This window comes from Salvelinus namaycush, chromosome 40 (genome assembly GCF_016432855.1).
Source record: "Salvelinus namaycush isolate Seneca chromosome 40, SaNama_1.0, whole genome shotgun sequence".
In the NCBI taxonomy this organism is placed as follows: domain Eukaryota; kingdom Metazoa; phylum Chordata; class Actinopteri; order Salmoniformes; family Salmonidae; genus Salvelinus; species Salvelinus namaycush.
The window spans coordinates 19,697,571-19,713,028 of record NC_052346.1 but is presented as its reverse complement, the minus strand read 5'-3'; the positions used below and the strand labels follow the sequence as shown (position 1 = coordinate 19,713,028).

General features: G+C 48.6%; 1 protein-coding gene across 1 annotated transcript; it reads left to right on the top strand.

The window, feature by feature from the left end:
* Positions 1 to 1,117: 1,117 nt before the first annotated feature.
* On the top strand, positions 1,118 to 15,360 carry LOC120033463 (ubiquitin-associated domain-containing protein 2-like). The gene is made up of 6 exons (XM_038979829.1): positions 1,118 to 1,287; positions 4,139 to 4,262; positions 5,003 to 5,050; positions 5,171 to 5,419; positions 13,535 to 13,873; positions 13,961 to 15,360. The coding sequence occupies exons 1-6, from the start codon at positions 1,118 to 1,120 to the stop codon at positions 14,072 to 14,074; spliced, it is 1,044 nt and encodes a 347-aa protein (XP_038835757.1). The 3' UTR covers positions 14,075 to 15,360.
* Positions 15,361 to 15,458: the final 98 nt, after the last annotated feature.

Here is a 15,458-nt window from a genome sequence, read left to right as displayed (position 1 = left end):
ACTGTATTAGCCTGTACCATACCTGTGTAGACCACATACTGTATTAGCCTGTACCATACCTGTGTAAACCACATACTGTATTAGCCTGTACCATACCTGTGTAAATCACATACTGTATTAGCCTGTACCATACCTGTGTAGACCACATACTGTATTAGCCTGTACCATACCTGTGTAAACCACATGCTGTATTAGCCTGTACCATACCTGTGTAGACCACATGCTGTATTAGCCTGTACCATACCTGTGTAGACCACATACTGTATTAGCCTGTACCATACCTGTGTAAACCACATACTGTATTAGCCTGTACCATACCTGTGTAGACCACATACTGTATTAGCCTGTACCATACCTGTGTAGACCACATACTGTATTAGCCTGTACCATACCTGGGTAGACCACATGCTGTATTAGCCTGTACCATACCTGGGTAGACCACATGCTGTATTAGCCTGTACCATACCTGTGTAAACCACATGCTGTATTAGCCTGTACTCACCAGATGGAAGTGCTCTTAATTGTCACTCGTCAGTGATGTTTCAGAAGAGACGTTGATCCCCTGTGTGCGGAACAGACTCCAGAGCCATGTGAGGTCAGCCAGAGACTGAAACTCAACAACTATCAGATATATTTCTCTGTTGCATCAGCTACGGCCGACGATGCAGAAGTGTGCAGCTTCTGCCACAGCCAGTACCCAAACACACACTTATCATTTCCTGCACTGCAAGCAACCCCTCCCTACCTTTATTCTGAGTGGGTGGGTGTGTGGGTGCAAGCGCCTCTTCGAAATTTGTAAAGATTCATTTATTTGATCAACAGGATGAATCATTTTCAGCATGTGTATTGATGTTTGTAAGGATATCAAGCACTCAACATAATATCAAGGGCACAAATATGAGTGAGAACTTGGCTGAATGCCAGCTTTTCTTCAAGTGAACAGGAGAAATTAGAGGAAAGAGGAAGAAGGATATTGACCCAATCCTGACTGGGAATTACCAGGGACCTCGTGGTGCGATGTTACCGGGGGGCTCGTGGTGCGATGTTACCGGGGACCTCGTGGTGCGATGTTACCGGGGACCTCGTGGTGTGATGTTACCGGGGACCTCGTGGTGCGATGTTACCAGGGACCTCGTGGTGCGATGTTACCGGGGGGCTCGTGGTGCGATGTTACCGGGGGCTTCGTGGTGTGATATTACTGGGGACCTCGTGGTGTGATGTTACCGGGGACCTCGTGGTGCGATGTTACCGGGGGGCTCGTGGTGCGATGTTACCGGGGGGCTCGTGGTGTGATGTTACCGGGGGGCTCGTGGTGTGATGTTACCAGGGACCTCGTGGTGCGATGTTACCGGGGGGCTCATGGTGCGATGTTACCGGGGGACCCTCTCATGACCTCTCTGGGCTGCCGTCATGTTCCTCATTCTGACCCTTCATGTGTAGTTCATAGAAATGAATCTGCTCTCTACTTTTAATACGAACTGTATTCATACCCTCAGGCTCTCACTATTACTAGTAGTAGTGGTGTGTGTGTGTACTAAAGTCTGTTTTAGTGCCTGCGTCAAACATGGACATATCAGATATGGTTCACCGTATCAGATATGGCTCATCCTGTGATGCTCATCTCCATTCTGTGTGTGTGTGTGTGACTATGCGTGTCCTCGTGTGGGTGACCGTGCGTGTCCTCGTGTGTATGGGTGACCGTGCGTGTCCTCGTGTGTGTGGGTGACCGTGCGTGTCCTCGTGTGTGTGGGTGACTGTGAGTGTGGGTGACTGTGCGTGTTCTCGTGTGTGTGGGTGACTGTGAGTGTGGGTGACTGTGCGTGTTCTCGTGTGTATGGGTGACCGTGCGTGTCCTCGTGTGTGTGTGTGTGTGTGTGTGTGTGGGTGACCGTGCGTGTTCTCGTGTGGGTGACCGTGCGTGTCCTCGTGTGTGTGTATGGGTGACCGTGCGTGTCCTCGTGTGTATGGGTGACCGTGCGTGTCCTCGTGTGTGTGTGGGTGACTGTGCGTGTCCTCGTGTGTGTATGGGTGACCGTGCGTGTCCTCGTGTGTGTGGGTGACCGTGCGTGTTCTCGTGTGTGTGGGTGACTATGCGTGTTCTCGTGTGTGTGTGGGTGACTGCGTGTTCTCGTGTGTGTGTGGGTGACTGTGAGTGTTCTCGTGTGTGTGGGTGACTGAGTGTTCTGGTGTGTGTGGGTGACTGTGCGTGTCCTCGTGTGTGTGGGTGACTGTGCGTGTCCTCGTGTGGGTGACTGTGTGTACATGTCCTGGTGGGTGACTGTGCGTGTCCTCGTGTGTGTGTGTGTGGGTGACTGTGTGTGTCCTCGTGTATGTGTGTGTGGGTGACTGTGTGTGTCCTCGTGTATGTGTGTGTGGGTGACTGTGTGTGTCCTGGTGTGTGTGTGTGGGTGACTGTGTGTGTCCTGGTGTGTGGGTGACTGTGTGTGTGGGTGACTGCGTGTCCTCGTGTGGGTGACTGTGCGTGTCCTGGTGTGTGGGTGGGTGACTGCGTGTCCTGGTGTGTGGGTGGGTGACTGTGCGTGTCCTGGTGTGTGTGTGGGTGGGTGACTGTGCGTGTCCTGGTGTGTGGGTGGGTGGGTGACTGTACGTGTCCTGGTGTGTGGGTGGGTGGGTGACTGTACGTGTCCTGGTGTGTGGGTGGGTGACTGTACATGTCCTGGTGTGTGGGTGGGTGACTGTACATGTCCTGGTGTGTGGGTGGGTGACTGTACATGTCCTGGTGTGTGGGTGGGTGGGTGACTGTACGTGTCCTGGTGTGTGGGTGGGTGACTGTACATGTCCTGGTGTGTGGGTGGGTGACTGTACATGTCCTGGTGTGTGGGTGGGTGACTGTACATGTCCTGGTGTGCGGGTGGGTGACTGTACATGTCCTGGTGTGTGGGTGGGTGACTGTGTGTGTCCTGGTGTGTGGGTGGGTGACTGTGCGTGTCCTGGTGTGTGGGTGGGTGACTGTGCGTGTCCTGGTGTGTGGGTGGGTGACTGTGCGTGTCCTGGTGTGTGGGTGGGTGACTGTGCGTGTCCTGGTGTGTGGGTGGGTGGGTGACTGTACGTGTCCTGGTGTGTGGGTGGGTGACTGTACATGTCCTGGTGTGTGGGTGGGTGACTGTACATGTCCTGGTGTGTGGGTGGGTGACTGCGTGTCCTGGTGTGGGTGAATGTAATGGCAGGTTAGCTGCTGGTCTATAATGATTCACTCTTACTTCCTCTATTAGAAATAGACTTTACTGTAGATCTGCTCAGAGGTTTGGTGTATGTGAACAGAACATTGTGTTAACCATCTCCCCCTTTCTCCCTCCCCTCTCTCCTCCCCCCTCCCCTCTCTCCTCCTTTCCTCCTCCCTCCCCTCTCCCCTCTCTCCTCCCCCCTCCCCCCTCTCCTCTCTCATCCTTTCCTCCCCTCTCTCCCCCCCCTCTCCTCCTTTCCTCCCCTCTCTCCCCCCCCTCTCCTCCTTTCCTCCCCTCTCTCCTCCCCCCTCCCCTCTCTCCTCCCCCCTCCCCTCTCTCCTCCTTTCTCCTCCTTTCCTCCCCTCTCTCCTCCTTTCCTCCCCTCTCCTCCCCCCTCCCCGCTCTCCTCTCCCCCCCTTTCTCCTCCCCCCTCCCCGCTCTCCTCCTTTCTCCTCCTTTCCTCCCCTCTCCTCCCCCCTCCCCGCTCTCCTCTCCCCCCCTCTCTCCTCCCCCCTCCCCTCTCTCCTCCTTTCTCCTCCTTTCCTCCCCTCTCCTCCCCCCTCCCCGCTCTCCTCTCCCCCCCTCTCTCCTCCCCCCTCCCCCCTCTCCTCTCCTCCCCCCTCCCCGCTCTCCTCCCCTCTCTCCTTTCTCCTCCTTTCCTCCCCTCTCCTCCCCCCTCCCCGCTCTCCTCTCCCCCCCTCTCTCCGCTCTCCTCTCCCCCCCTCTCTCCTCCCCCCTCCCCCCTCTCCTCTCCTCCCCCCTCTCCTCCCCCCTCCCCGCTCTCCTCTCCCCCCCCCCCTCCCCCCTCCCCGCTCTCCTCTCCCCCCCCCCCTCCCCCCTCCCCGCTCTCCTCTCCCCCCTCCTTTCTCCTCCTTTCCTCCCCTCTCTCCTCCCCCCTCTCCTCTCTCCTCCCCCCCTCTCCTCCCCCCTCCCCTCCCCTCTCTCTCCTCCAGGCTAGGCCCAGTGTTCAGCCTGTTTGTACCTTTCTACTCCTCCATCCCCAAGGTTCCAGTCACTCAACTCCTTGGTCAGATCTCCATAACTAACAAGTCCCTGGTTTACATTGTAGGCCTGCAGGTATGTAGAGTTACATAGTGTTCAGCATGGTGGGGGTCAGTATGGTCCAGTGGTTAATATGTAGAGTTACATAGTGTTCAGCATGGTGGGGGTCAGTGGTTAATATGTAGAGTTACATAGTGTTCAGCATGGTGGGGGTCCGTGGTTAATATGTAGAGTTACATAGTGTTCAGCATGGTGGGGGTCAGTGGTTAATATGTAGAGTTACATAGTGTTCAGCATGGTGGGGGTCAGTGGTTAATATGTAGAGTTACATAGTGTTCAGCATGGTGGCGGTCAGTGGTTAATATGTAGAGTTACATAGTGTTCAGCATGGTGGGGGGTCAGTGGTTAATATGTAGAGTTACATAGTGTTCAGCATGGTGGGGGTCAGTGGTTAATATGTAGAGTTACATAGTGTTCAGCATGGTGGGGGTCAGTGGTTAATATGTAGAGTTACATAGTGTTCAGCATGGTGGGGGTCAGTGGTTAATATGTAGAGTTACATAGTGTTCAGCATGGTGGGGGGTCAGTGGTTAATATGTAGAGTTACATAGTGTTCTGCATGGTGGGGGGTCAGTGGTTAATATGTAGAGTTACATAGTGTTCAGCATGGTGGGGGGTCAGTGGTTAATATGTAGAGTTACATAGTGTTCAGCATGGTGGGGGGTCAGTGGTTAATATGTAGAGTTACATAGTGTTCAGCATGGTGGGGGGTCAGTGTGGTCCAGTGGTTAATATGTCTCTGTGTTGTGTTTCAGCTCCTGACCTCCAGTCCGTTCATGTGGCTCGTTGCTCTCAGTGGACTGGTGAGTTCACACCACACTGACCCTGTTGCATAGCAACCAGTATTACCCAACCGTTATCTCAACCGCAGTCACTTCTTCAGAAATTCTAAATCCACACGCAACGCCACGTGTTCCCCTCAGGTCTCTGGGAAGCTGTACCACGGAAATGCTCTGAGGGTGCAGCGGCTTCTCTTCGTACCCCGGTGGCTGTCCCGTGTCGGGGCCTTCGTCCTGGAGCCCCTGTTCTCCGGGCCCCCGCCCCCTAATGAAACCCCCCTGGGTATGGGGGCTACGCTGGACATCCAGAGACAGCAGAGGATGGATCTCCATGATCAACAGATGCTGCTGGTCCAGTTCCAGCAGGCGAGGAGGAACCACAGACCACCACAGGTATGGACACACACACACACACACACACACACACACACACACACACACACACACACACACACACACACACACAGTACTAGACACACACACACACACACAGTACTAGACACACACACAAACAGTACTAGACACACAGTACTAGACACACACACACACACACACAGTACTAGACACACACACACACACACACACACACACACACACACACACACACACACACACAGTACAAGACACACACACAGTACTAGACACACACACACACACACACACAGTACTAGACACACACACAGTACTAGACACACACACAGTACTAGACACACATACACACACACACAGTACTAGACACACATACACACACACACACACACACACACACACACACACACACACACACACACACACACACACACACACACACACACACACACACACAGTACTAGACACACACACACACACACACACACACACAGTACTAGACACACACACACACACACACACACACACACAGTACTAGACACACACACACACACACACACACACACACACACACACACACACACACACACACACAGTACTAGACACACACACAGTACTAGACACACACACAGTACTAGACACACATACACACACACACACACACACAGTACCACACACACACACACAGTACCACACACACACACAGAGTACTAGACACATACACACACACACAGACTAATGGGCATTCCATTTGACATGACCCTCCTTCTGATCTGGCCAATCAGAAGCATGCATGCCTTTGCAGAATATTTAATGCAATCCTCTCATTGGCAGAATGAATGTCCTTCACATGCATCGGCTACTTGAGTTCATAGTCCTGCCTGCCTTTCCAACACACAGCTCCCGGCGGTCACTGTCTTTTGAACTGATGTGCAGCCAGGGCTCTTCTAAAGTGGACATGACCTTTATTCTGTATAGAAACAATAATGTTTATATTGGCCATTTTTGCTTTGATCACATCCGAAGCTATATTTTTCCATTTGCCTTTTTTAAATAATTGGTAATACTATGTAATGCTATTTATTTAATATTAGGAGGACAGCAATAATTCTGGCATTGTTGCAAAGCTCAGATTCTCCCCATTTTCAATTGATTCAATGCTATTTAACCCCCTACGGCTGTTATGATGGGGAGAAAATCAGAGCTGTAAATTGTTTAAAGGTGACGGGCAAAGGTCTCCACAAAAAACTGTAACACTTAATAATAATGATATTTTAGGCTTCATTAAATAAGCCCGAAGCCCCAAAAACATCTATGACTACATTTAGCTGTCATTTCTAAATGTTGGTGAAGATGTCATCCTTGCATTCTATGGCCAGAAAAAGACATCATTTGAGGGCTAAAAGAATAGGCCAGTGGCATACTGCAGTGGCATACTGCAGTGGCATACTACAGTGGCATACTGCAGTGGCATACTCTACAGTGGCATACTACAGTGGCATACTGCAGTGGCATACTGCAGTGGCATACTGCAGTGGCATACTACAGTGGCATACTGCAGTGGCATACTCTACAGTGGCATACTGCAGTGGCATACTACAGTGGCATACTGCAGTGGCATACTACAGTGGCATACTGCAGTGGCATACTACAGTGGCATACTCTACAGTGGCATACTCTACAGTGACATACTCTACAGTGGCATACTCTACAGTGGCATACTGCAGTGGCATACTACAGTGGCATACTACAGTGGCATACTCTACAGTGGCATACTGCAGTGGCATACTACAGTGGCATACTCTACAGTGGCATACTCTACAGTGGCATACTGCAGTGGCATACTACAGTGGCATACTACAGTGGCATACTACAGTGGCATACTCTACAGTGGCATACTCTACAGTGGCATACTGCAGTGGCATACTGCAGTGGCATACTGCAGTGGCATACTACAGTGGCATACTACAGTGGCATACTGCAGTGGCATACTCTACAGTGGCATACTCTGCAGTGGCATACTACAGTGGCATACTACAGTGGCATACTGCAGTGGCATACTACAGTGGCATACTGCAGTGGCATACTGCAGTGGCATACTGCAGTGGCATACTGCAGTGGCATACTACAGTGGCATACTACAGTGGCATACTCTACAGTGGCATACTCTACAGTGGCATACTACAGTGGCATACTACAGTGGCATACTGCAGTGGCATACTCTACAGTGGCATACTCTACAGTGGCATACTCTACAGTGGCATACTACAGTGGCATACTACACTGGCATACTGCACTGGCATACTGCAGTGGCATACTCTACAGTGGCATACTCTACAGTGGCATACTCTACAGTGGCATACTGCAGTGGCATACTATACAGTGGCATACTCTACAGTGGCATACTCTACAGTGGCATACTGCAGTGGCATACTCTACAGTGGCATACTCTACAGTGGCATACTACAGTGGCATACTGCAGTGGCATACTATACAGTGGCATACTCTACAGTGGCATACTCTACAGTGGCATACTGCAGTGGCATACTCTACAGTGGCATACTCTACAGTGGCATACTCTACAGTGGCATACTCTACAGTGGCATACTGCAGTGGCATACTCTACAGTGGCATACTCTACAGTGGCATACTACAGTGGCATACTGCAGTGGCATACTCTACAGTGGCATACTCTACAGTGGCATACTCTACAGTGGCATACTCTACAGTGGCATACTCTACAGTGGCATACTCTACAGTGGCATACTGCAGTGGCATACTCTACAGTGGCATACTGCAGTGGCATACTACAGTGGCATACTGCAGTGGCATACTACAGTGGCATACTACAGTGGCATACTACAGTGGCATACTGCAGTGGCATACTCTACAGTGGCATACTACAGTGGCATACTACACTGGCATACTGCACTGGCATACTGCAGTGGCATACTCTACAGTGGCATACTCTACAGTGGCATACTACAGTGGCATACTGCAGTGGCATACTCTACAGTGGCATACTACAGTGGCATACTACACTGGCATACTGCACTGGCATACTGCAGTGGCATACTGCAGTGGCATACTCTACAGTGGCATACTCTACAGTGGCATACTCTACAGTGGCATACTCTACAGTGGCATACTGCACTGGCATACTGCAGTGGCATACTCTACAGTGGCATACTCTACAGTGGCATACTCTACAGTGGCATACTCTACAGTGGCATACTCTACAGTGGCATACTATACAGTGGCATACTCTACAGTGGCATACTCTACAGTGGCATACTCTACAGTGGCATACTCTACAGTGGCATACTACAGTGGCATACTGCAGTGGCATACTGCAGTGGCATACTATACAGTGGCATACTCTACAGTGGCATACTCTACAGTGGCATACTCTACAGTGGCATACTCTACAGTGGCATACTCTACAGTGGCATACTACAGTGGCATACTGCAGTGGCATACTATACAGTGGCATACTCTACAGTGGCATACTCTACAGTTGCATACTCTACAGTGGCATACTCTACAGTGGCATACTCTACAGTGGCATACTACAGTGGCATACTCTACAGTGGCATACTCTACAGTGGCATACTACAGTGGCATACTCTACAGTGGCATACTGCAGTGGCATACTACAGTGGCATACTACAGTGGCATACTACAGTGGCATACTCTACAGTGGCATACTCTACAGTGGCATACTCTACAGTGGCATACTCTACAGTGGCATACTGCAGTGGCATACTGCAGTGGCATACTGCAGTGGCATACTACAGTGGCATACTACAGTGGCATACTCTACAGTGGCATACTCTACAGTGGCATACTCTACAGTGGCATACTCTACAGTGGCATACACTACAGTGGCATACTCTACAGTGGCATACTCTACAGTGGCATACTCTACAGTGGCATACTGCAGTGGCATACTCTACAGTGGCATACTCTACAGTGGCATACTGCAGTGGCATACTCTACAGTGGCATACTACAGTGGCATACTCTACAGTGGCATACTCTACAGTGGCATACTACACTGGCATACTATACAGTGGCATACTGCAGTGGCATACTCTACAGTGGCATACTACAGTGGCATACTCTACAGTGGCATACTCTACAGTGGCATACTACAGTGGCATACTCTACAGTGGCATACTCTACAGTGGCATACTCTACAGTGGCATACTCTACAGTGGCATACTCTACAGTGGCATACTGCAGTGGCATACTGCAGTGGCATACTGCAGTGGCATACTGCAGTGGCATACTACAGTGGCATACTACAGTGGCATACTCTACAGTGGCATACTCTACAGTGGCATACTCTACAGTGGCATACTACAGTGGCATACTCTGCAGTGGCATACTCTACAGTGGCATACTCTACAGTGGCATACTCTACAGTGGCATACTGCAGTGGCATACTCTACAGTGGCATACTCTACAGTGGCATACTGCAGTGGCATACTCTACAGTGGCATACTACAGTGGCATACTCTACAGTGGCATACTCTACAGTGGCATACTCTACAGTGGCATACTACACTGGCATACTATACAGTGGCATACTCTACAGTGGCATACTACAGTGGCATACTACAGTGGCATACTCTACAGTGGCATACTCTACAGTGGCATACTCTACAGTGGCATACTGCAGTGGCATACTACAGTGGCATACTCTACACTGGCATACTCTACAGTGGCATACTCTACAGTGGCATACTGCAGTGGCATACTACAGTGGCATACTACAGTGGCATACTACACTGGCATACTACACTGGCATACTATACAGTGGCATACTGCAGTGGCATACTCTACAGTGGCATACTGCAGTGGCATACTCTACAGTGGCATACTCTACAGTGGCATACTGCAGTGGCATACTCTACAGTGGCATACTCTACAGTGACATACTACACTGGCATACTATACAGTGGCATACTGCAGTGGCATACTCTACAGTGGCATACTGCAGTGGCATACTCTACAGTGGCATACTACAGTGGCATACTACAGTGGCATACTACAGTGGCATACTCTACAGTGGCATACTCTACAGTGGCATACTACACTGGCATACTATACAGTGGCATACTGCAGTGGCATACTCTACAGTGGCATACTGCAGTGGCATACTACAGTGGCATACTACACTGGCATACTATACAGTGGCATACTGCAGTGGCATACTCTACAGTGGCATACTGCAGTGGCATACTACAGTGGCATACTGCAGTGGCATACTACAGTGGCATACTACAGTGGCATACTACAGTGGCATACTACACTGGCATACTATACAGTGGCATACTGCAGTGGCATACTCTACAGTGGCATACTGCAGTGGCATACTCTACAGTGGCATACTCTACAGTGGCATACTGCAGTGGCATACTCTACAGTGGCATACTCTACAGTGACATACTGCAGTGGCATACTCTACAGTGGCATACTACAGTGGCATACTCTACAGTGGCATACTCTACAGTGGCATACTACACTGGCATACTATACAGTGGCATACTGCAGTGGCATACTCTACAGTGGCATACTGCAGTGGCATACTCTACAGTGGCATACTACAGTGGCATACTCTACAGTGGCATACTCTACAGTGGCATACTCTACAGTGGCATACTGCAGTGGCATACTGCAGTGGCATACTCTACAGTGGCATACTACACTGGCATACTATACAGTGGCATACTATACAGTGGCATACTGCACAGTGGCATACTCTACAGTGGCATACTACAGTGGCATACTACAGTGGCATACTCTACAGTGGCATACTCTACAGTGGCATACTCTACAGTGGCATACTCTACAGTGGCATACTCTACAGTGGCATACTCTACAGTGGCATACTCTACAGTGGCATACTACAGTGGCATACTGCAGTGGCATACTACAGTGGCATACTCTACAGTGGCATACTACAGTGGCATACTGCAGTGGCATACTACAGTGGCATACTACAGTGGCATACTCTACAGTGGCATACTACAGTGGCATACTGCAGTGGCATACTGCAGTGGCATACTACAGTGGCATACTCTACAGTGGCATACTACAGTGGCATACTGCAGTGGCATACTCTACAGTGGCATACTACAGTGGCATACTGCAGTGGCATACTACAGTGGCATACTGCAGTGGCATACTACAGTGGCATACTACAGTGGCATACTACAGTGGCATACTACAAGGAACACTAGCTACAGACACGGCTTGTATGAGTCAGCCATTTTCTCTGTATCAGAAATGAAGCTGACATGATGCAATGAGACACTTTGTATATCTGAAGAAATAAACATGTAAGTCGATAATGATGACTCCTATACAGATAATGAGAGTTAGCTAGCTATAGCCACATAGTGCATTTCCAATCATTGTGATGAGTCTTCCATTTAAATCAAATCACATTTTATTGGTCACGTGTTTAGCAGATGTTATTGCGGGTGTAGTGAAATGCTTGTGTTCCTAGTTCCAACAGTGCAGTAATATCTAACCATTCACAACAATACACACACATCTAAAAGAATGGAATTAAGAAATATAGAAATATTAGGATGAGCAATGTCGGAGTGGCATTGACATAAATACAATACAGTATATATATAGTGTGCTCCAAAATTACTGGCACCCCTGACTGGCAATGCATAAACAATATATAAACAATATAATTATAGAGAGAAACTGAAAATACCAACATGTGAGAAATACTGGACTTTATTAAATGTTTCAATGGAACCAACCAAAATCATACAATTATTTAATACAAAATTAATTTCACCAAAATCAAGGTTTCATAATTATTGGCACTCATTTAGTACTTAGTGCAACCACCTCTGGCAAGGATAACAGCATGAAGTCTTTTCCTGTCATGTTTGACAAGGTTAAGGAACACATTTGGAAGGATTTTGGACCCTTCCTCTATGCAGATCCTTTCAAGATCCTTCACATTCTTGGGTTTGCGCTTATCAACTTCCCTCTTCAACTCAGCCCACAGGTTTTCCATTGGATTGAGGTCCGGCGACTGAGATGGCCATGGCAGAACATTGATTTTGTTGTCACAGAACCATTTCTGTGTGGATCTTGAGGTGTGTTTTGGGTCATTGTCTTGTTGGAAAGTCCACATACGGCCAGGTCCCAGCCTTCTGGCAGAGGCAACCAGATTGTCAGATACTTGGTGGAATTCATTATGCCATCAATCTTAACCAGTGCCCCTGGAACTCTGGAATTAAAACAGACCCAAAACATCACTGACCCACCACCATATTTCACCGTGCCTCTCCTTGTATGCATCTCTGTTTCCACGCCAAACATGCCGATGCTGTATCTGACCAAAACGTTCAATTTTGGCCTCATCTGACCAGAGTACCCTCTTCCAGTCATAATTTGAATGACGTTTGGCAAACTCCAAGCGCTTGCGTCTGTGTCTTGGGGTCAGAAAGGGCTTTCTTCTGGCAACCCTTCCAAAGAGCCTGTGGAGGTGGCGTCTGATGGTGCTTTTTGAAACCTGGTGACCCCAAGACGCCACCAAGGCTTGCAATTCTTTGACAGTGATTATTGGGGATTTTGTTGCTTCGCTCACCATCCTCCTACCTATCCTGGGGGGCAAAATGCATTTGCATCCTCTACCCGTGAGGTTTAACTGTTCCATATCTTTAGATTTTTAAAATAATTGCCCTGACAGTGCTCAGTGATATATGAAGGTCTACGACCATCTGTCTCTTTTGAACTGCCAGTTATTTTGTTTTCTTCATGGTGTTGGATGACAGCGGGATATTGCATGCGTGTTACCTCATTTTTATACCCTAGTGAAACAGGAAGTGGTGTAATGGCTCAATATAGTTCTTTAAGACTTAGGTAAACTTAAATAAGTGGAATTTATTTCCTGGTTGAATTTTGGTAAATGTCACAATCTTTAAGGGTGCCATTAATTGTGGAACCTTCATCTCAGAATTACAAGTTGGAAACTCGGGCATCATCCTAGAGCTACAACTTCTCTGACGTTGTGATTTTTCCGTCTGAGATCTTTTTTTATTTTCCCAGAGTTCCCAGTTGTCTTGAACTTACCATGATTGTCCCTCTCTGTCCTTCCCAGAATGGCCTAATGAACTGGAACAGATTTTTCCCATTGCTGAGACACAGAGGACAGAACCTTCCCCCAGAGCTACAACCACACCCCTCTCCACCGCTGCAGCCACACCCCTCTCCACTGTTGCAGCCACACCCCTCTCCACTGTTGCAGCCACACCCCTCTCCACCGCTGCAGCCACACCCCTCTCCACCGCTGCAGCCACACCCCTCTCCACAGCAGCTCCACCCCACAGCTCCACCACTGCAGCCACACCCCTCTCCACAGCAGCTCCACCCCACAGCTCCACCACTGCTGGAGCCCACAGCTTCTCCCTTGGTCAACACTCCTGTAGCCGAAGAACAGGTGAGCACTGTGCGTGAGTGCAAACACGGAATTGCGTTTCTTTACCATTTATCTTATGTTTGTGTGTGTTTATTTCTGTTTCCCTAGGTTGCCAGATTGATGGAGATGGGCTTCTCCAGAATAGATGCTCAGGATGCCCTCAGAGCGTCCAACAACGACATCAACGTGGCAACCAACTTTCTGCTGCAGCATTTAGGGTAGGGAGGAGTTTGAAAGATGTAGAACCTGAGAGAGAAAAACAACAGAGGGAACAGAATGAAGTCTAGGTCTGATCCAGTGAGCAGGGTCCTGGGGTTTGAGGCCAGGGTGACCGGGCTGCTCTGGAACTCCAGAGGACTACACAGAGAATAACTCAACACAGACTACACAATTACTAGGAGGAAAGGAGAGAGGAGGACAGTAATGCTGCTGCTGTCCACTTCCTGAAGGGTGAAGAGGGCTGTCCACAGTGCTTCCTGGTAGTGGGTGAAGAGGGCTGTCCACAGTGCTTCCTGGTAGTGGGTGAAGAGGGCTGTCCACAGTGCTTCCTGGTAGTGGGTGAAGAGGGCTGTTCCAGATAGTTTGGATACTCTGTCCTGTCACCTTGCTGCTGAGGGACAGAAGATGGAGGATCAGAAGGCTGCTATTCTCAGGGCTTGTTGCATCTAGTGTCTTCTCTATACTCTACCATTACCATGGTTCATTGCGGCTTCCTCCACCTCACACACACATTCGCCAGTCCCTAAAGGTTTTCTTTTGTGTCATTTGTCCATGGACACTTATTTAACACTCACACTCAGGGGTTTGAAATGAGGAGAATATACTAAATTATGGAAACTGTCAATCTTGTATACTCAATGAAAAACGTCTGCACATGTAATACTTAGTGTATGGCTTGTATGTATAGCTGCTCAGTGGCTACATTCTGGTTAACTACACTATAGAATAAAATCATGGTGACAAGATATTAATTATGAAAACTGTTTCACACATTTAACACTTATTTATATACTTTTTATTTACTTTGTTTTGTTTTATGTGACTGACTGTATAAACGGAGGTGTGCTTGTTGTTTGGTTAACCTATGCCCGTGTGTGGTGTTATTATGCTACAGATTACAAATGATTAACAATTTAACAAACTGCTTCCAACCACTGAAATATATGCAATGCGCTCTGCTGTGGTAACAGTGCTGTCCATACAGCGTTACAACAGTATAATGGCCTGATGAATAAACCTACCTCTCACCTTCAGATGCTTTTCTGATTTTGTGCTTTACTTCACAGCATTACTCGTGTAACATTTTATTGTGCTTTGGGATGACTGCACTGACATAGCGAATAATAGTTCCTGTTTTGAGAGAAAGATTAATTTTACACTGCCATCTCCTGGTCGTTGTTGGAATAGGCACTTTCTACAAGAGCCTAAATTGTAAGGTGCTCTGAATTTTGCTGTTTGATTCTCAGCAGAATTATAAATCATGACAATAAACCCGTTTTTACTCTCAATTTTGTCGGAAAATGTCTTTTATTTAACACAGTGCTATTCTTTCAACAACAGCCTAGCCAACTAAACCGCCAGAGTCCCATAATCCTCCACTGAAGAA

Coding starts and splice junctions, on each gene's coding strand:
- LOC120033463 (XM_038979829.1), top strand. CDS start 1,118: ATGTTACCAGGGACCTCGTGGTGCGATGTTACCGGGGGGCTCGTGGTG. Junction 4,263..5,002: donor TTTACATTGTAGGCCTGCAG/GTATGTAGAGTT, acceptor GTTGTGTTTCAG/CTCCTGACCTCCAGTCCGTT. Junction 13,874..13,960: donor CTCCTGTAGCCGAAGAACAG/GTGAGCACTGTG, acceptor CTGTTTCCCTAG/GTTGCCAGATTGATGGAGAT.